The sequence below is a fragment of the Pleurodeles waltl genome, chromosome 11 (assembly GCF_031143425.1).
Source record: "Pleurodeles waltl isolate 20211129_DDA chromosome 11, aPleWal1.hap1.20221129, whole genome shotgun sequence".
In the NCBI taxonomy this organism is placed as follows: domain Eukaryota; kingdom Metazoa; phylum Chordata; class Amphibia; order Caudata; family Salamandridae; genus Pleurodeles; species Pleurodeles waltl.
The window spans coordinates 924,000,094-924,022,906 of NC_090450.1; the positions used below are offsets into that span (position 1 = coordinate 924,000,094).

General features: G+C 45.6%; 1 protein-coding gene across 1 annotated transcript in view; it reads right to left on the reverse strand.

Annotated features, from left to right (window-relative positions):
- The window catches only part of ABCB9 (ATP binding cassette subfamily B member 9), a 117,058-nt gene that overhangs the window by 27,569 nt on the left and 66,676 nt on the right, over positions 1 to 22,813 (reverse strand). The window contains exons 8-9 of the mRNA XM_069214964.1: positions 11,911 to 12,099; positions 7,414 to 7,587 (exon numbers count right to left, since the gene is read on the reverse strand). Coding sequence (XP_069071065.1) covers positions 7,414 to 7,587; positions 11,911 to 12,099 — 363 coding nt within the window. The remainder of the gene's footprint in view (positions 1 to 7,413; positions 7,588 to 11,910; positions 12,100 to 22,813) is intronic.

A 22,813-nucleotide genomic window follows, 5' to 3' on the forward strand; every position in this document is an offset into this window, starting at 1 on the left:
ACTAGAACCAGATCAACAAATTCATATTTTGATGTCAACAGCAAGGAATTCAGTTCAAGCTCAGTTGCAAGTTGGGCCTGGGGCAAAGTGACATGAATATGTTGGTACACACATTGGCCATGAAGTGAACTTGTCTATGCACGCTTGAAAGGAAAAGTGAAGTAAGCACGATAAAACACACACAAGATGCCACACAAGTTTTATTGTCAAAAGTCAGCCTCAGAGTCCAATCATTCACCAGAGACGGCAACAAGCCTTTCAGGTCCTACGCTAGAATTCCTATGTGCTATGAAGATGTAGCAATGTTGGAGACACTGGTCCTGCTTGAATTGAGAGAGGAACCCAAATTAAAACAATATCCACTGCCTAGAATTTCCAGCACCACACCAGTATGTGATGACAAACAGTCTGATGGTCGATGCTGGAACAGGAGGGTTGAGCCGGCAGTCTAAAGGTTTTCTGAGAAAGATAAAGTAAGGACGTAGGATATGAGTTTCACAATATTGCAGGCTGTGGAAGATGGTCTCAGTTAAGCTTAGAGCCTGGAGGCTGTTGGGTGCCTAGTCTATTACTGTGTCATCGTTGTCAAGTGAATTCATTCATAGGCGGCGAGGTTCCTTTTCTATTGTGTTGCGTGTGAATGAGCCTGCTCATATGTGCAGTAGGGATCAGGTGGCAAACTTTAGAGCTCCCCATCTGATGTTCTGCTACATGGGAGACTTTTTGTCATGTGTTCTAACAGACACTTCTGAAAGCTTGAGGGTGCATGCTCAGTGGCATCTGGGCACCGCATCAAATTCACCCGGCAAGAAGCAGGCTTATTTAAATACCAAGCCTTATTGGAGTACAGCTGTGCTCGCATGTTGATTATTACGCAAGTCCATAAACACATTTAATGTTTGGAGTTAACAAAGCAGGGTACTCTATAGCTGACTGTCAGAACGGTGCAGACAGGGCAATTTGCGATCTTTTCGGTGTGTGCTGATCATGTTGGTGCATTGATTTTTATATTACATCTTGAAATCTGCATTCAGGATGAACTGAGTGTTTTAGTGTAGTGAAGTTGTGTTTGATCCTTGTAATTGAGAATTTCCCTTTTGGTTATATACTTTCAGGCAACACTTGGAATACCACAGCTAGAGACATTCCACCGTAATGTACACTCAGGAGTGGCCCGTCATTAAGGGCTGTGGATCTCCACCACACCTCCCTTTTCCAAAGCATGATGAGTGTCTCTAAGCCTGAGCTTATCCAGGGTTAACTGTCTATCAATGATGCCTTGTCACAGCGTGGGGTGAGGTCAACAAGTCTCACTGCCCCCCCACCCTTTGAGGAGTTGGGGAAGTTCCTCCTCTCATTGGCTGACCATGGCTAGCCAATGAGGGGAAGCTGCAGGATCTTCAGTCCATCTCTTTCTTTCCCGAAGCCTCCTCGAATCACAGGTGCCTTTTTGCTTCTCCCTCATACCACCCAATGTCACCTCCGCAGCCTGGTAAGTCCTTGTTGAACGTTGGATGTATGTATGTGTGTGTATGTATGAATTTATGTGTGTCTGTGTATGTCCTTATGAATGGTGGATGTATGTGTGCGATGCTTGTGAATGGATAGGTGTGAGTGAGTGAGCACGTGGATGGATGTGAGTATGTGTTTGCCTGTGTGAGTGGATGGGTGGAAGAGAAGAACAAGTTAATTACCATAACTGGTAGAGGCATTGTCTATTCCTTACCTTAGAATATTTCCCAGACGCTAGACTGGAACTAATAATTCTTGAGCAGTATCTAAGTGGCTTCGATCAGCTCTGCATTAGCGTCATCCATGCTGGATTGCGGTGCCTATGTAGGTGCCACCCCAAAATACTGACATCAGTTTCATTTTGTGATTATTTCCTCACCAGAAGCAGCACAGTCTCGTCAGAAGGCTGACTGACCGGTGTGCAGAGCAACAGGGACTACAAGGACCTTTTTAGGTAGCAAGCCCAGTTTGCAAAAGCAGAGAGGTTAGGAGGGTCAGTAAATAATCTGTGGCTAGGCAGAGTCTCTAAGTTATAAGGTGTAACCAAAGGTAAGTTACTTGTACATCTGACAGAGACTTCTAGCTGCAGATTCCTCAGAATAGATAGCAAAGCAATACCTCCCTGGAGGTGGATCTGTGAACTTGTTCAGACCAAAAAGTCCTAGAGGATCAAATGGGCAAAGTGCCTACCATGACAGACCTGAATGTCAAGGCAGTGGTGTTTGGTAAATATGTGTAAAGATGCCCATATCGCAGCCTGACAGATGTTGAAGGTAGGGATTTTCCGAGGTCACGCAGCAGTCGCTGCTTTGGCTCTGGTGGAATGAGCCTGCAAGCCCTTAGGGGGTTGCTTTTTGGCCAATGTGTAGCAGATTTTAATGCACAGTACAAATTACTTGGAGATGGTCCATTTCTGCACTAATTTCCCCTTCTTTGCTCAAGTGAACCAAACAAAATGCTGATCGTCCACCCGGCTTTATCTGGTGTGATCAATGTAGAATCACAACACTCTTTATGGGTCCAAGCAGTAAAGCTTCCCCTTCACTTTGGAGGGGCGAGGCACAGCAAAGAAGGTCAGTAGACTAATGCTTTTGCCAACATGGAAGAGTGTCACCACCTTAGGCAGAAAGGAAGCACAGGTGCGGAGAACCAGTTTATCTCAGAAGAAGCTGGTGTACCCAGGTCTAACAGAAAGCGTCTGCAGTTCACTGACCCTCCTGGCTAGTGTGATGGCCACTAAGAAGACTGTTTGGATCAACAGGAATCTTAGGGGGCACACACCCATTAACTTGGTTTTAACTTTCTTAAAAAGTTCACTATTTGAGTCAAAGTCCCATTAGGGAATAACAACATTTTTGGGTGGGAACATATGCCGGAGGCCTTTCAGAAAAAGTGTCACAGCATGTGACTTGAACAGGAAGGGTTGATCCAGCAGATGCAAAAAAGCAGAGATGGATGAAAGATACCCTTTTACTCTGCCAAGAACCAGGTCCTGCTGGGCTAAAGACAAACCAAACAGTAACACTTCGAACAAGGGTGCAGACAGTGGGTCAACATGTTTGTTAGTGCACCAAGCCATGAACTAGTCCCAACAGCAGGTGTATATGGTCTTTGTGGAGGGATGCCGGGTTGTCAAAATGAGTTCTTAGACTTCGGGAGGGAGATCAAAAACGATGGCAACTGTTGCCACTCAATCTACATTCATGAAGGTGGAACATGCCGTTGCAGCAAAAAGATCCTCCAGAAGGGGCAGCATAGTCAGAGGACCGATGCTCATGCTCAGTAGTTCAGGATACAATACACACCATGCTCTATCAGAAGCCACAAGTATAACTTGGGCATGGTCAATCCTGATCTTTGTCAGAACTCGGGCAGGAGTAGTATTGGCAAGAAGGCATACAGTAGATCTCAGGCCCATTCATGACGAAACGCATCTCCAAGTAAGAGCAGCCTTGGAAACTACAAAGCACAGAATTGCTGACATTTTGCATTTTTGATCGTGGCAAATAGATCTAATCAAGGTTCCCCCCAATTGTAGAAGAGACTTTACACCACCTGTGGATGTAGACGCCATTCGTGATCTGCAAGGCAGTGATGGTTGAGGCTGCCCACCCTGACGTTCAGCGATTCCCCCAGGTATGGTACAACAAGGAAAATGTGCTGATGTTTGAGCACTTCCAGAGGTGCCACAACCCCACCCACCTTTTGTGTTGCAGTACTGCATGGCAGTGGTGTTGTCCATGAACACCGGAACCAGCCTTCCCTTGGTGGAAGGGAGGAAGGCTTTCAATGCCAGGTGAATCACACTCAACTCCAACAAGTTGATAGGGAGCGGAGACACCCCCCCAGAGACCAGAGTCCTCTGATTTCCACCTCTCCCAGATGGCCGCCCCAAACCAGGATTGACGCATCTCTTACCACTGTGACATCTGGGTGAGGGAAGGAGAGAGGTCAGCCACTGACCCAATCACACATTTTAGCCACCACTGCAGGTCGTTTGCAGTTCCCTCAGATATCTTGACCAGGTCAAAGTGATTCCCCTAATGCTGTGTCCATTAAGACTTCAGGTCCCACTGCAGATCAAGCACATGCCAGCAGGCATGTGTAACCAGCAGGATGCAGGATGTCATGAGGATCAACAGCCTCAGAGTCAGTCACAACGAAATCCATGATAGAGGCTGAAACTTTGAATCCTAGCCTGAGTATACTGGACTTAAAGCTCGAAAGGATAGGCCCGAAACTGCATTGTGTCCAGAATAGCTCAGATGAAAGGGAGTGTCAGAGAGAGTCAGTATGACTTTGGCATGTTAATAGTGAACCCCAGCCAATGCATGATGTCCTCTGTATTCTGGGGGTGATGACTGCCTGGGCTGATCCCACTTCCAACAACAAGTAATCCAGGTGTGGGACGGCTGGAAACCCTGACCACTGCTGATGAGCTGCAACCACCACCATCACATTCATGAACACCTGAAGGCCAAAGGGAAAAACAGCGAACTGAAATTGCTTTTGGCTCACCATGAACCACAAGTAACGTCTGTGGGCCAGTAGGACGGGTATATGGAACTATGCGTCCTGCAAACACTGCCGTCCAGGGCAGACAGGGCCTGAGCAAATTTTAACATCTTGAATTTCTCCTTTTTCAGGAATTAGTTGAGAGGGTTCAGGTCTAATAAAGGGTGGAGGCCTCCATCCTTTTTCAGCACCAAAATTTAATAAAAATGACCTACTTTTGATGTTGGCACCCTCTTGATGACTGCTTTGTCAAAAGAGCCTTCACTTCTTGAAGCAGCAGCGAAAGGTGGCCCTCCATCAGCCGATCTGAGGATGGTGACATGGACGGCGGGGTTTCTGTGAATGGAAGGGCAGAATCCTGCTGAACAACTTGGAGCACCCATTTGTATGGACTGCCAGTGGGACTAGAGGTGCTTGATCCTGTCCCCGACTGGTTGCCCGTGATGTTGTAAGGGAATAATAAAGGGGTTTGGAGCCTACGGCTGCCGGGTTTGGGGTGGTGGACTAGGCAGATCTCTGGTTTTGGGTCCCCCTAATGCTTGTGGGAGCTGCATTTGCAGGCATGAAAGGACCGGGGAGCCTTTTGGCCATGATGGCTGGGTGGAAATGGATGCGGCTGGCTACCCCTACCATAACCACAGAAGGAGCGGAAGGCAGAATGGGGATGGCGTGGGGCCATAGAGAGTTTCAACGCCGGGCGGTAGCCCTGCTGTCTTTAAAGTGCTTGAGTGGTAAGTCTGCCTTGTTGCCAAAGGAGAGAGTGCTATCGAAGGGCATGTCCCTAAGGGATGCTTGGACATCCCCTGTGAAGTCAGCTGACCTCAGCCAGGTGTGACAACAAAGTGCCAGTGACAAAGCTAACACTCTACCTAGAGAGTCTGTCATGTCCAGTCTGCAGCAGATCATGAACTTTGCTGCGTCACTGCCATTGGCTATAGGGTCAGAATGGCTCGGACCTTCTTGGGACCATGGACAGCAACTGCGCAACTTAGGGACAGATGTAGCAAAATCCGATTTTGCGACTTGCAAATTGCAAGTCTGAGTGACTCGCAATTTGCAAGTCGCAAAATCGGATGCAGAATGGTGTCTCAGACACCTTCTGCGACTCGCTATGGGGTCGCAAAGACCCACCTCATCAATATTCATGAGGTGGGTCGCATTTTGCGACCCCATAGCGAGTCCCTGCACTCACAGGGATGGTGGCTTGCTGTAGACAGCAGACCTCCATGTCTGTGACTGCTTTTTAAATAAAGCAGTTTTTGTTTTCATTTTGCAGCCTGTTTTCCTTAAAGGAAAACGAATTGCAAAATGAAAAAAAAAAAACGAAACCATTTGGTTTCGTTTTTTACAGAGTAGGCAGTGGTCCATAGGACCACTGCCTGCTCTGAAAAAATATTTTTGTCAACATTCACAAAGGGGAAGGGGTCCCATGGGGACCCCTTCCCTTTTGCGAATGAGTTACCACCAGTGTGACACTGGTGGTAACTGCGAGTTTGTTTGCGACCGCATTCGCGGTCACAAAGCAACTCTGAATTGTGATGTGAGTCGCAAATAGGAAGGGAACACCCCTTCCTATTTGCGAGTCGCATTCCCAAATTGCGAGTCAGTACTGACTCGCAATTTGGGAATGAGCATCGCGGGAGGCCGTTTGCATGGCGCAAACTGTGTTTTTCGCAGTTTGCGCCATACAAACGGCGTGCTACATCTGGCCCTTAGTCCCATAGTGTTTGGGTATACCAGCCCACAAGGCATCCAGTGTTCAAGGACGGCAGTGCAAGGCTGGTGGAGGAGAACATCCTCTTGTCAAAGGTATACAGCTTCTTGGATTCCCTATCCGGCAGTATGGTAGTGAAAGTGCTAAGGTTGATTTTGGACACTGAGACTAGGATGACCAGGTTCTCTCGGGTGAGGTGCAGGGTGATTACGACTAGATCCCCAAGTAGTGGATGGTGGCAGAGTACATTAGTACTATGAACAGGAAGACCTTTGCAGAGCTTGGCCCAGGCCCCAAGCAGGAAATAAGTGAGTGCTTCATTAAAGGGTAGAAGAGGCTCCATGGGGGCTACCCCATGATGAACCCCTCTGTCAAGATGCTTGTCGTGACAGCCACATAGGGCAGTGTAATGTCCAGGACCTCAGCTGCCCTCCACACCACCATATCAAATTAATCCTTTTTCTCCACAGCCACAATAGCAGGAGAGGCCATGCCAATGTCTGCTGAGGTGTCTGGACTACTAGCATCAGCCAGTTCCTCATGCCAGTTTTCCTAGGATAGAGATCCTTGAGGGGGTCAGGATAACTGTATGGATCCTCATATCTGCCCCAACTGTATTCTCCACTGGGCCTGTCAAAAAAGAGAAAGCACTGTCTCTGACCAGGAGGGTCTTGGTCCAGTCAACACCAGAGATGATGTTGAACTACACTGACCGTCTCTGTATCGGAGTTGAGAATGATGTTGGGGTCGGTCACAGCTAGAGTGGCTGTACCTGGCATCGTCGTGAGGACCTCTAGGACTGGAGTTGGTCACCCCTGTTTAGATCATTTTAGTCTTCATACTTTATTCATTTTAGTAGGGCTGCTTTTAGCAATGATTCTTATGTATTTAATATCAGCAGGCTTTATTCCAGAAAAGCAAAGAAGAAGCTGTTTATTTAGTTATCCTTCTCATGACATATGATCAGTACTTTCTGTCCAAGGGTACAGTTGCATGGTCTGTAGCGGATGTGAAAGGAAATTCCATTTTGCACAGAATATGTGGTAGCTGAAGTCTGTTTAGCAGTCCCCAGACCACAGTAGGGAACAAATCGCAGTGGTTCAAGCACATAGCATCATTTGCAGAAAATGGGCACGTGAAGCCACTTCTGTCACAGATCCCTCATTGCCTACCTTTTTTCTCAGGTACTTGTGATCATATGTGCTGATAGGACGTCCATCCAGCAGAACATGTCCTTCGTGTAAAGGGTAGAAATTTTCCAAAATATTGACGCAAGAGCTCTTTCCACTGCCCGATGGTCCCACTAGTGCAGTCACCTTCCCAGGATGGAGAGTGAAGGAAACATTCTGGAAGGTAAATACATGGTGTTACTCACAGTGCTATCCTGTATAAGATATCGCACTGGATTTCCCTGTCATACAACTAACACTAAGATGGTCAGATATATAAAGGACAATTACTTGTTTAAGGGCAACAACATCTCTTACATGTTACTTATTTTTCAGATTCGTCGCAGTTGCAGCTCGCTGCGTGCACACGGAGTGGGTGTGTCACGCGGAGGTGTTGGGTGTTTGGGACGAACATTTAATAAAACATAAAAACAAAAACTTACCTGTTTGACCACCGCGCCGCTCTTCTTTCCCTCCAGGCACAGGCTCCCAGCCTGCCCTGCGGCCAATCCTGATGCTGCTCAGAGCATTGTTAGGATTGGCTTGGAGAGCCCAGCCAGGGCGCTCCCAGGCAGATTGAGAGCCTGTGCCTCCTCTCTCCAGCCCGGCAACACAGTGCCGGGCTGGAGAGAGCCTACTGTGCGTGTGTGTTTGGCCTAACACACATGCGCACTCACTCCCCTCATCTAGGTCCCCCCGCAAAGCCCCTCCCCTTTCACAATGAAAGGATAATAAACACAGTTTATTATCCTTTCGTTGTAAAAGGTCTGCAGGGGGTGGGTGACGATCCTCGGCCCTAACAGAGGAGCCGCCGCTGATTGGTGGACACTAGTAGTATGATTGCAACACATATGCATCTCAGCACTGTGGACATAAACATACAATTTTCACATATTTATGTGTGTCTGATTTCATGACAATCTCCAGGAACATGTCAAAAAACCTATGCAAATCTGTAAACATATCCGTAAGACACATATTGATTTTTCATCCAAAGCACTGATTCCACACTTCATGCTGAGAAATCCCAAGTAAGTATGTATTGGCTTCACCCAAGGGGCAACTCCAGGGACCTCAGCACATATGTGTAATTTTACCTTGTGACTTCGGCTCCTTACTTTCAGTGTAAAAAAGCTTGATCAATCTCTTTTGAGCTTGAAAAACCTTGACAGCTGCACTGCTGCTCCTGTGCCATCAGTCATATTAATGACATTCACTACTGACCCTGACAAGATGGTCAAAGCAGCAATTTTCCACCTACATATGATGAATGGAATAGGGCTGCTAATTCCTCATAAGGGGCACAGGGACTTGTAGTATCCAGATTAGACTTCAGGAACGCCATACTAACTGGTGTTCCAAATTCACTTCTGGCCACATACAATACAGTCTCTCAACTGATAGTCAGACTGGTACATAAAGAAAAAAAATGATCACATCCCTCTGTTTCTTTGTGAGCCACGTGGTTCTCTCAAAAAGGGAGGGAATCCTATAAGGCCATAGGTGATAACAGTCCACCTTATACAATTTAACTTCTGCCCATCTCAGAGGATCCTAGGCCCCTACTAGCATAAACACTCTCCCACTGAATGAGTGTGAAATTATCTACATGTCAATCTCAGAAAGGTCACACCTCTCCTTGATTCCAGGAGACCGCTCAAAACTCTTCTAACCAAACATTTCCTCACCTAATACTAAACTTACCCCCAACAGTGACAACCTTGTAACAATTAAAGTGACCTACTATGCATGGAAGTCTCACCTATCCTGACATATATGTGCTCTAGGGTTAAAAATATTGATTGTTTATCCATCCCTTCTAAATGTCTTCCGATGTTAATTGTTATGTGTAAAAACATTTATATCTCTCTTGGTTGCGCTTTAAAAATACTTAATAAAATTTACATTTGGTTATATATGCACATACCCCCAAAAATGTTTGTTACATGCACTGTTGGGAAGACAGATATAGGGATTTGAGAACTTCCAACCACCTTTTTAAGAGGAAAATGAGGAAAACCTCTATTTTCATATACAACAAACTCCAGGTCCATATTTATGGAAAGTGGTGCTGTACGTAGTGCAGCGCCACTTTTCTCACACCCCCTAACACCACCATGTGTGCACCATGTTTAAAATATGGTGTACCATGGCGGTAGTTAGGGGGAATAGCAACATAATTATTTACGCTAGTTCTGAGCTTTGCAGGACTAGCGTAAAAAATGTTGACGCTTATCCTGCAAAGCACCCAGAGGCCCACTGAACACAATGGGAGCCTCTTTTTAACGCCTGCACTTAGCAGACGTTAAAAAATGCAGATGAAAATGGCACAAAGGAATCTGAAAGATTACTTTGTGCCATTTTTATGCCCCCCTCCCGAGCCAGACCACCCCGTGCATACATTATGCCTGGTGCAGGCATAATGTGGTGCAAGCATTGTGCCACTTTGTGAATATGGTGTGGCGTTTTTGCCCTTCCATCGCCACATTAGCGTAATAAAATTACACTAATGTGGTGTTGGAATGGAGCTAGGGCACCATAAATCTGGGCCGCCATAGTTTTCAAATTGACCATAGCACCGATGTAGGAAGGGCGAGGAAATATTGACAGACATGAGAAAACGAAAGTCAAAGCAGAACTTTCCCTACCTTGAGTAAATAGCCCCACCTATCAGACCAGCGTGGGAAAGCTTCAGAATAGTACATGCCCCCACTATGCCACTCAGACCCTTGAAAGAGAATATACCCATCAGATATGATTGACACAGAAAAAGGAGGGGCTGGAGAGGAGAAGGAATTAAAAATACTGAGGAGAAAGCTAGACAAACCAACTTATTTGAGGGTGATGACCTCGAAAGAAATTGACTCGCAGAACCTGTCTAATCTCTCAAATCTCCCTCATGAATTTAGCTGGCAGCGCAAATCAAATTTAAGAGACTGTATTAAGACCATTACTGTGTGGGTATAAAATCAATAACCTGCAACAAAAAACTTAAATAACACATCAACTACATGTACAACAAGCAGTGGCAAAGTCTATAAATTTGACTTTTGTATAATGCATGCATGTAGTCACTCACCATCCAAGCACATGCTGACGTACATGAACAATTTATACATATACGGAGAGGGCATGATTTAGAGTTTGGTGAATGGGTTACTCTGTCACAAACGTGATGAACATCATATCGCAGTATTACAATTCCCATAGGATATAATGGGATCGTAATAAGGCAGACAGGATATCCGTCACATAACCCCATTCGCCAAACACTAAGGGGGTTATTACAACTTTGGAGGAGGTGTTAATCCATCCCAAAAGTGACGGTAAAGTGACGGATATACCACCAGCCGTATTACGAGTCCATTATATCCTATGGCACTCGTAATACGGCTGGTGGTATATCCGTCACATTTCGGACGGATTAACACCTCCTCCAAAGTTGTAATAACCCCCTAAATTTGGTCCAGAGCCACACACCTACAGACATCCAAGCAGACAGACCAACATTTCTACAATCATTAACAAAAGAAGCCTGTAAACAGGCACCCATACAGGCAGATGTACAAATACCCCTGCAGCTACACAAACACACAGACCAATGGACAAATGCTAGGTTATGTTGGTTACATATATAGACACTTACGCTGCTTTGTAGCCATCTCAAAAACTAAATGTGAGATGAGAAGAGAAAGGATGGAGGAAGGCAGAGGGAATGAAGAAGCAGTCTTCTGAACTGTAAGGTCTTTCCCAAAGTGAGTCCCTTTGTAGCCGGCCTTTGATGTCTGGCTGACAAGAAGAAAGCAGGGAGGGTAAATAGGCTGGAGGAGAGGAAATGAGGGAGCAGGAGATGGAAGGATATATTAATCATGGGGGGTAACGAACAGTTAGGAAAGGTAAACTGTAAGTTAGATGTTAGGGCTTTTGCTTTGCACTCTAGTCTGCATGTGTCAGCGTTTGAGTTTTGTTTTGTGGACATGGGAACTACCCTCTCTTTAGCATAACCAACAGCATAATGGTCCGACCCTTCATTCTGTAACCAAAGGTCAGAGTTACTATTTATACTTTCAGAGATCAAAGGAAATATAACTGAATGGTGGTGTATTCTGGGCTAGAAAGACTGTAGACAATGACACAGGCAGTATGATGTTTTTGATATTTGTTTTGGTTTACCATTATGATACTGAAACTGAAGGATACCCGAGGTATTTACAAAAACAAATCAAGAAGGAAAGTACTCAAATGCATTCCCAGCCATCTTACAAGCACTGTGGTATATCTGATTTTTCTGTAAAAACATCATTGTTTTGTCCATCATTGTTTTTTTGCAATCCACATTTAAACACTGAAAAATATAATCTGTTCTTTTATTTTGAGTTTTCAAGATTGTCCAGCATTATGACATCCAGTAGGCAACTCCTTCACTAAAAACAAGTAGTAAAATAGAATAAATGTAAATAAAATTATGTAAAATTAAATATACTAACAGTGGATACTTACCTTCAGTACGTGAACATTAGGCCGAGTAGGATAGGCGAATGTAACATGTTCGAATTCAACTTTGCCCTCCAGGTGCTCTGGCGCCAGCGTACCTTCGTAAACCATGACGGGCTTGCGCTCTAGCAACTGAAATACTTTCTCAGCTGCCCCTACTCCTTGCATCAGCGCTGAGTGTACAGAGTTGATATCCTGGAATAAAACAATTGTTTTTATCATGCAAATGTTAAGAGAAAATATTTTCAGGCCTCAACTGTCCACCCATGCCTTCTGCAGCGCCAAACTATGGCCCGAGAAGTCCACCTAATGGTCGATGTATCTGCTCCATACAGTTTATGGAGTCTCACACTTAATGCACTAGAAAAGATAGTTTTCCACTTCATAGTTTAGTTTTTCAGTGCTATATTGCATTGATATGCCCAGTGATGCATCAGAAGCTGCAAGCTGCAAGCTGATCCAAACCTGAGAAACAAAGGCAGAATTAACAAAGATTTCTGTGTGGAAATGCCACTGACAAGTAGATTCCTCCTTGTTTCTGCAATTGTAAGAGCCACTTAGGGTAAGAGGAGTAGTATTTTTCTACAGGGTGGGTGTCTCATGCACTGTCAAAAAAAAGGGGCATGCAGAAGAAGTGAACACTCACCAAGATTTTCAATAATTTGCACTAACTTTCCCAAGTGTATCTGCATGTCTAACCCTAAACCTAAATGAATCAGATGTAAGTGGTGCGGTAAGTGTGGTCGTCATACTCTACATCCAGGATTTGTACAGAGCAGCAAATCAACTGTGAGGGTCTCAAGGCGCTGAATTGTAGACACAGGGAGAATAAGGACCTGATTACGACTTCAATGGAGGGGATTACTCCGTCCCAAATGTGACGGATATCACGCCAGACGAAATACGAGTCCATTATATCCTATGGAACTCGTAATTCGTCAGGCGGGATATCCGTCACATTTGGGACGGAGTAATCCCCTCCGCCGAAGTCGTAATCAGTTCCTAAGTGATTTGCCCAGAATCACAGGATGTTGAGCCGACATCGAGACTTGAACGCGATTCCCCCCAGCTCCGAAGTCGGCAGCTCAGGCCGTTAGGCCACATCATCTTCCTCCCTCGCCCTGGATAAGGCATTTTGTTTTTTTATTGCCCAAGGATGATTGAACAGTGGCGGCCGGCAGCTTTAGGAGGGAGGGGGGCGGGCGGGTGGGGCACACACACACTCATTCTTTCACAGACACGCGTGCACGCACATCCATTAACAACACTCATACCATTCAAACATGCACGCACGCACCAAACATTCATTTTAAAACATCACACACACTCATTCTTTCACACATGCACGCACGCACGCACATCCATTAACAACATTCATACCATTCAAACATGCACGCACGCACCAAACATTCAATTTGAAACATCACACACACACACACACACTTACCTTCGGCCTCCAGGTCCCAGGAGGGTTGGGACTGCTGCCTTCCCTCACTGGGTGACCCAGGTCAGCCAATGAGGGAAGGCAGCAGTCCCAGCCTCGTCACAGAGTGGGATGGGGTCAGTGAGACTGCTGACCCCACCCCACTTTGTGACGAAGTGTCACTGATTAACACTCGCCCTGGGCACTTCAGGGCTTAAACTGAAGCGCCCAGGGAGAGTGTCAATTGGTGACGCTTTCCTCGTCACCCAGGGGAGGGCCTCGAGGCACCTTTGCTGGGCCGAGGAGGTCACGCCCGTAGGAGCTGTGATCTCCTCAGCCCAGCAAAGTTCAGCTCAGGCAGCCAGTAGTGTGCGCAAATCGCGCATGTCTGCTCCTGGCTGCCTGACCTGAACATGAAGAGTGTCAGGCTGATCTTTCTTCAGCCTGATAGACACTCTTCATGGGGGGCAAAAGGTGGGGGGGGAGGCCTCCGCCCTAAAGGACGGGCCGCCACTGTGATTGAAGACAATCTTTGTTGGTTTGATGTTGTGCAGTTTCAGTCCTTCATCTTGCAAGAGACTTTGAAAGCTGTAGAAGACATGTTCAGTTTCATAGTTTATTTTCACCTGTATTTTATATTCTTTGGTTCGAACTCGTTTGTGGTACACTGCAGTGTTTACCGAAAATGTGTGGGCTGTGCATCTTCCACATTTTCAGAAGCTTGACAAATTTCTAGCCAGGTGTCTCTCCACTGCTTCAAAAACTATGTGACAGGCTTTTTTTCAGTGATCTAAATCTTTGGTATATTACCAAATATCCTGGTCCAATATTCCTTCCTTATCAGGGTCAGGGGTATTTGTGATGGCAGTGAATTGTATTTTATCGCATATAACCCTTCATAAACCCTATTTTGTGTTCTTCTTTCTTAGTTGTAATAGTGCCTGGCGTCTACCCTTTTGTGGTCAGAAGTTTTTATTTCTAATTCTATCCTTTGCTTTGATTAATACTTTATGTATTATATTCTAAAAGTAACATGTTTCTTGACATCTGGCAGCCAGCTGTTTCCACTGATGAAGGAACTCTTCATTTGTTAAGCATTTACTTTCCCTATATCGGGAATTTGCCAATGGAGTGCTGTGTCTCAGTTTTTGTACGGTGGTAAAAACATTGAATAATATGGTACTGGTAGCAGTTGGTTTCCTCTACAGAGCAGATTCAACCTGTTTGTCATTGCCAATGATTTTATAGGTAAAGTGGAGATTCTGTGTCTTCTTAATCTTTTTTTGTCTCAGCTAATCATTAATATATCTTAACAACATTATGATGCAGTACGTGTATTTCAGTATCCATGACCATTAACGGGCAAAAGGACACATTTTAAGTTAGATGGCATACGTTCACCACAATATTTAAGTGGATAGATATCCTGGTATGCTGCCACGACACTAAGAAGAACATGTGAAAGATGGAATTAATAACTGCTGCAACATTTAGAACATGTCCTTGGCAGAGTGAACAGTGGTTCATGTGATTACCAGACTCTGTATGAACAAAGTATGTAGCATATCATGCATAAAGAAGAGTTTAGGATTATCTCCAGAAAATGGCTGAATGCAGTCATATGTTAGGACATCCTTTGGCACAGCTGTTGAAGGACAGGAAGCGAAGCAGTGTCATTAAGGCAATTACAATGGATGCTCAATATTTGGCACCCCTAGACTTGTGTACAGCATTAGTGGTTCACAAAAACCAGGTGCACTGCACTGAAGGTGTACTGGGGTTCATTAATCAAACCACACTATTATAAATACCATTATAGTCCAGCGTCTTGCTATAGTATAAAAACTGAGACCGAATTTGAATATTCAGATAACAAATTATTTGAATTTGAACAGGTAGTGGGCTATGAAGTTAAGAAGAAAGAAACAAAATGTTGGTACTGAAATGCAAAAAGAACAACATGACATATGAAGACAGTTAATATATCTTGGACTTCAAGTTTCTAGGTGAATAGTAAAAAAAAAAATTGAAACCTTTTTAGTCTCAGGATAAAAATGTTTTTTTTATATAAACCTCTTTATTGATTTTATTGCTGTAGCAGCTTAAGAACAGGTCACATCTGCACCAGTGATATGTCACCCTTGCATTATTCCAGACAGGGCTTCAGCAGAGCATTCCCTTAACACACTGTACACTCCATGGAGTTCCACATTTAGCTACCAATGTCACGCTCAAGAGACTACTCATCATTATACGTCACAAAGCCCTCTCCATTTACCCCACTCTTTATTATACTTGCCCGGACACCCTCTCATCTCGTAGACCAGCTTTTCCTGCTGAGCACACCAATCCACCCCCCACCTCCACCGAGTAAGTGTTGGTGCTACCTCCGAACTCCAGTTGGCGGCTATGTCACGCTTTGGAACCAGGAATGCTGTCCCCAGGAAGGCACGGTCCGCCGTGCTGTCCTCTACTCCCTCCGGACACCCAAAAGTATTGGCAACGGGGTGATAAAAAGGATTTTAAGAAAATGGGACAAAGGTTACATTTCTTTCCTAGGAAATATCAACCTAGTTCAGGGTTCTGCAAAGTCGGTCCTGGAGAGCCGGGTCCATTCCAGATTTTTAGCATATCCACATTTAGAAAAATGTAGATTTCTGAAACATCTTGTTTCTAAATGTGGATATGCTAAAAATCTGGCATGGACCTGGCCCTCCAGGATCGACTTTGCAGAACCCTGGCCTAGTTAAATGACTGTGCTCCCTATGTTTTTATTCCTTTCTCAAACTCTATCAGGTATTAAACTTGGGAAATTAAATGATGATGTCCAGATGGCCATAAACACTTTAGATGGAGAACTCGAAAATCTTATTCCATGTAAACTGAAGGGAGGCTAGATGTCCCTCAGTTGTAGACACTACTATTCTACCACTAACCTGAGTAGGCTTGGAAATTGGAATGCCAGTAAATTCTTTATGAGAAAGAGAAAAATGTACAACTAACAGTAGCAGCTGCATCCATAACAACTAGTATTAGTCAACTGTTCAAAACTAGCTACTCAAAATGCTTTAAGAATTAAGACTGATAGTATTCCCATACTTCGCTGCCACAGATTGCTCCAGGGATTACTTTTGTTGCCTTCACTCTGATTAATAGGGTCAACGATCCTCCTCCATTCTTAATGTCAAACTTTAAAAGGACATTACATATACCATTTATGGTAACTGCTTCGTATTTAAAGGATGGATTACTTGTAATTTTCTAGTCAAATTGTACACACAAATAAATATATAGTCTGCTACCAACTCTAGTATGTGATTTCCTGTACACCACAATCATTTATTAGTTTGAGATGCCAAAAGCAAGTATTTGACTTTGTGTTATATTAATATACAATTGAGTCTGCTTTGTACATCCAAGGGGAATATGGAGGATTCTATGAAGCTTTATTGCCTTTTGATCTGATGCAAATGTTAAATCAGCATAAAACAATGCTTGACGTTTGGCGAGCCCTAGCCTAGGGAGGGATTTGCAGCGGTAAGCTTCAAATATGAAAATAAATCACTTATCAAACTATTGAATAAACAAGGAGCCAAAACAAACCATGCTTCACTCCCGACTGGCAGTAGACCCTGTCAGCATCTTCTCTAGTGTTAAGCAGTATGGCTGTTACTCAGGTATTAATGTGCTGACGATACACGTCATACACCAAGCTTCGTAGGGCCCCCTATTGCAAGCAGTTTGGAAGACAAACATACTCTTGGCATGCCAATCTATGCTTTGGAGAAATCTATAAAAGCACAATGGAAAAGTGCAACTCCTCTGGCACCAATTCTGCCATCAGGGCTAGCACACTTTTATTGTGAATAAAGTGTGCCCCTCCCTAGAACCAGTTTGATAAGTCAAGATTGTGCAATTGCTGGATTGCACATCATGAGTTGTCCTAAGATGATTCACGCAAATATTGTTCCGTGGGGCTGAAAAATGGATAGAAAGCGGTAGTTGCCAATAATACACTTTGGCTACTTCTTACGTACAAGTTACTTACCTTCGGTAACGATATATCTGGTAGTGACATGTTCTAGTTGCAGATTCCTTATCTTAGAATTTTCCCTCAGGCGCCAGACTAGATCCAGAGATTTTTCTTCAAGCAATACCCTTGCGCGTCTTTAGGTGGCGTCGGTCGACTCTGCAGGCATAGTTGGCATTGTAGTCACCGTGGTGACGTCGGGAGTAGTACATAGATGCCGCCTCAGTGCAGTGACGTCAGTTTAGTTTCACGACTTTCCACACCAAAGCGCAGAGCCGCATAGAACACTGAAATTGGTGCGCCAGAGCTATGGCCCTGAATGGGGAAGCCCTGTCCCTAGAAATCAGTTTGCAAGCGCAGAGGATGGGTGGGCTGGTAAGGAATCTGCAACTGAATATGTCTCTACCAGATATATTGTTACTGAAGGTAAGTAACTTGTACATCTGATAGAGAATTCTAGTTGCAGATTCCTTACTTTAGAATAGATACCCAAGCAATGCCATCCTCAGAGGTGGGCTGCGAACCAAGACCATACTAGAAAGTCCTGCAGGACCGAATAACCAAAGTAGCCATCCCTACTGACCTGACTGTCCAGGCAGTATTGTTTACTAAACGTGTGCAGGGATGCCCACGTTGCTGCCTGGCAGATATCCAGGACAGGAACTCTGCATGCTAATGCTGTGGAAGCAGCAGTTGCTCAGGTGGAATGAGAGCCCAAGCCCTTAGGGGGTTGCTTCTTTGCAAAAGTGTAGCAGATCTTGATGCAAAGAAGGACCCATCGAGAGATGGTAGGTTTTTGCACCATCTTCCCTTTCTTCGCACCCACATATCCAACAGAGTTGATCATTCACCTGGAAAACTTTACTACAACTGAGATAGAACGCCAACGTTTTTTTTTTATTCAAGCAAAGGAGTCTCTCCCCCTCATGAGAAGGATATGGAGGTGCATAAGAAGTAGGCAAAGTGATGGACTGGCCTTCATGAAAAGGTGTAACGACTTTGGGAAGGAAGGAAGCCTTGGTACGAAACACCACTTTGGCAGGATGCACAGACAAAAATGGGGGCTTAGAAGATAGAGCCTGACGCTCACTCACTTTGCGAGCAGAAAGGATGGCAACAGGAAAAACAGTTTGGAAAGTCAGGGACCGTAAAGGATAGTTGTGCATCGGCTCAAAAGGAGCACACATTAAGTAAGTAAGGACAAGATTGAGGTCCTACTGAGGCATGATAAATGGAGTGGGAAAAAACAAATGGGTGAGACCTTTATGGAATCTAACAATAGGAGACGTAAAGAGTGAAGGCTGATCAGGTAACCTCAGAAAGGCTGAGATAGCTGATAAATAGCTTTTAAGGGTGTGCCAAGTAGAACCCTGCTGGGCCAAATAAAGAAAAGAAAGAGGAGCAGAGAGGGGATAAACAGATTTGTTGGTACACCATGCCACAAATTTATGCCAACAACAGGCGTATACCGTTTTGGTGGAGGGACACCTGGCTGCCAAGTTTACATCACAGACTTCGGGTGGAAGGTCAAAAGCTGTCAACTGGTGCTGCTCAATCTCCACGCATGAAGGCGGAGATTAGACAGGTTCGGGTGGAGAACCGTCACCTGCTGCTGTGACAGAAGATCCTCCAGGAGGGGAAGTCTGAGTGGAGGATCGGTGGCCATGCTCAGTAGCTCTGGATACCATACTCTCCGTGCCCAGTCCAGAGCCACCAAGATTACTTGTGCCTGGTCGATCTTGATCCTCTTGAGAACTCTGGACAGAAGTGATATAGGCGGAAAGGAGGCCGTAGGTCCACTCGAGATGAAAAGCGTTGCCGAGGGAATGCTGCCTTGGAAACTCCAACACGCAAAACAGCTGACATTGCGCATTCTTTGTAGAGGTGAGCAGATCTAACCAAGGCTCTCCTCACTGCTTAAAGAGACCTTGCGCCACCTCCGGATGGGGCGCCATTCATGATTGGCTATGTATCGACGTCTGAGTTTGTCTGCTCTGGCGTTCAGAGAGCCCGGCAGATGCTGAACCACCAGGGTGATGTTCAGATGTGCCAGCCATGTCCAGAGGCACAGCACCGCCTGACAAAGGGTCTAGGATCCCACTCCGCCCTGTTTGTTGTAGTACCACATGACGGTAGTGTTGTCCGTGAACACTTCCACCACTCTCCCTCTGAGAAAGGGAAGAAATGCTTTCGATGGAAGCCTGATTGCCCAGTGCTCCAGAAGATTGATATGGAGTCCAGACTCGACCAGAGGCCTCTGATCTCCACCTCTCCCATGTGGCCGCCCCATCCCAGAAGTGACACGTCCATCAATATGGATAGATCTGGTTGGGGAAGGGAGAGGGATCTGCCGTTGACCTAATGCCAATTCGAAAGCCACAACTGGAGGTCTTTCACAGTCCCTTCCGATATCTGGACCATGTCGGAGAGATTTCCCTGATGCTGCGCCCACTGGAACTTCAAGTCCCACTGCCGAACCTGCATATGCTATTTGGCATGTGTCACTAGCAGGATGCAGGAGGCCATGAGGACTAGCAGCCTCAGAGTCAGTCTCACGGAAACCCAAGATAGAGGCTGAAAGATCGGAATCATAGCCTGAATATTCTGGACTCGCTTTTTGGGAGGATAGGCAAGAAATTGCACTGTGACCAGAACAGCTCCGATGAAGGGAGCATGTGAGAGGGAGTCATGTGTGACTGAGGCACGTTTATAGTGAACCCCAGTGTGTGCAGAAGGTTCACCGCAGTCTGAAGGTGGGAGATGACTTTCCAGAGTGAGTCTGCTTTCAACAGCCAGTTGTTGAGGTAGGAGAAGACTGAAACCCCCAAACTGCGCAGATGAGCTGCAACTACCGCCATCACTTTCGTAAACACCCAAGAGGTGCTGGTACGGCCGAAGGGGAGCACGGTAAATTGAAAGTGCTTGTGCCCTACCACAACACATAGGCAACATCCGTGGGCAGGCAGGATGGGAATGTGGAAATAAGCGTCCTACAAGTCCAATGCTATCATCCGGTCCACTGGGTCCAAGGCAGACAGGACCTGAGCCATGGTGAGCATTTTGAATTTCTTCTTCTTGAGGAAGAGATTGGGGGCTGAAGGTCTAGGATAGGACGTAAGCCCTTCTCTTTTTTTGGACACCAGAAAGTAGAGGGAATAACAACCAAGGCCTACTTCTGGTGCAGGGTCCCTCTCTATGGCTCCCTTGGACAAGAGAGCCACAACTTCCTGGTGGAGAAGTGCCAAATTATCCTCCAGTATACGGTTGAATGATGGAGGCCTGGCTGGTGGGGCAGACTCGAAGGAGAGGGAGAAGCCCCTCCGAACGATCTGCAAAACCCACCTGTCCGTAGTGATGGATTCCCAGTGGGGCAGGTGATGACGAATCCTGCCGCAAACTGGACCAGTGAGGGGATGGACTAGGAGGGTTTGGAGGTTGCAGCAAGGGCAGGGGTGGACTGGGCAGACCTTGTGTTCCCTGTCCCACAACCACGTGGGAATCCATGCCCCCGGCCACGCAGTGGCTTAACAGCATGGGTGGCATGGTGGTTGGGAAAGGAACGCGACAGGGACCTCCTTCCGTGGCCACGAAAGGGGCTCTCTCTCTCCAGATCAGCGAGTGGCACAGAAAGAAAAGAACTGATGTCACTGCGCCGAGGTGGCATCTATGTACTACTCCCGATGTCATCGCGTTGACTACGACACCGACGCCACCTAACGGCACACAAGGTTATTGCTTGAAGAAAAATCTCCAGATCCAGTCTGACACCTGGGGAAAATTCTAAGATAAGGAATCTGCAACTAGAAGTCTCTATCAGATACAATCCTTGCCCTCTTCCAGTAGTCTTGGATGGGTCCTGTCTTGAGGTTGCATTCAGGAGAGTTGCCTACCACCGATGCAGCTTTCAGGGGCTGTGGTGAAAGACGGCTACAACTCTTTCTTAATGATTTCAAAGCTTTTTAAATGATAATACCCAGATTAGGATGATAGCTTATTTTATCTCTCTCTTTGCTGTCACAGTTTTTACAATGCTCATGCAAAACATTTGAGCCTGCTCTCATCACTTATCACACTATCTTTGTTCTGGTGCTTCTAAATTCTCCTAACCAGCTGGACTTAAGTAGCCTCCACAACATGTTGTAATAATTATTAGTGGTAATTGCCTTCTGCCCCACTGCACAGTCCTTGAGATTTTGTGTTTATTTCTTGTACTTAATTACATTTTCAGATGTTGTTTTCTTGACCCCCTTTTTGCAACAATCTCACATAGGAGGTATGGCCCTTCCTTCAGTCATGTGGGCTTTCATTTAATTTGATCTCATTTCCTGAGATGACTAAGGGCCTGATTTAGATCTATGCAGTCTTACTGCCAATCCGCTGCTGCAGCGGACCCAAGAACACCATCAAGTCAACGGTGTTACACCAGCCATATTTAGATGTATTGCGGCTGAGCTGCAGACCTCCACGACAGAATGCTCTTCCTAGCCGTCAGGCTGGCAGGTTCCCATCAAGCATAATTAGATGTTACAGTCCTACATGTGGTGTGCTGCCGGTAGACTGCTGATGGAGGTAGGTCGTTGCTGGACCCAATGTGCATTGGACCATGGCAGTGGCTATGGAATAGAGGTAAGTCACACATACACACTGTATCTCAGCCACGTGTCCCCCTGCACTGCAAACAACACACTACATACACACTTATATCCATTGCCATTCCACCACAACACATGTATATGCCGTAAACACATATTGACATACATCCATGACACAACATACACTATTGACACTGCACCCACACACAACACAACCACCAACACAGCTACACACTTATCTACACAAACATACACACACACAAGCACAACTACACACATCATGACAACAACCACCACACAACAATACTCACCTGAATATTGCACACAGAAACACAACATACACAACATCAGACCCATATGCAAGTGGCACACATACTGACACAACCACATCAGCCACCCCAGCCCCCTCCACCTCAACCAGCCAATTGCATCACACACACCTACTGACTCACATACACAACTGGCAGCACAACATGACAGGTACAGGGCCCCTTGCAATGTGCACACACGGACAAGTGTGACTGTACCGTCATTGTGGTGCCAGCATTCATTCTGCAATGAAAATTACACCAAAATTACAGTTTGTATGTGTGCAATATGTCTGATGTACCACTGTGTCCCCATCCATGTCTGACCCAGTCGTGTCCCTGACAGATGAATATCACAGTAATAAAAAAATATACTGTGCCTTGTAAATGACTGCAGTGGTCCTGAGCTCATATGCGGTGCCCACACAATGTACAGAGGCAATGCGGGTTCCCTACCTTCGAGTCAGGAGATTGGGGGGTTGTGTTTTCTCTGTGGTCCAGTGGCAGCAGCGATGGAAAAAATTGTCAAGTCATGTCCAGTCGAAAACAGAAGTTG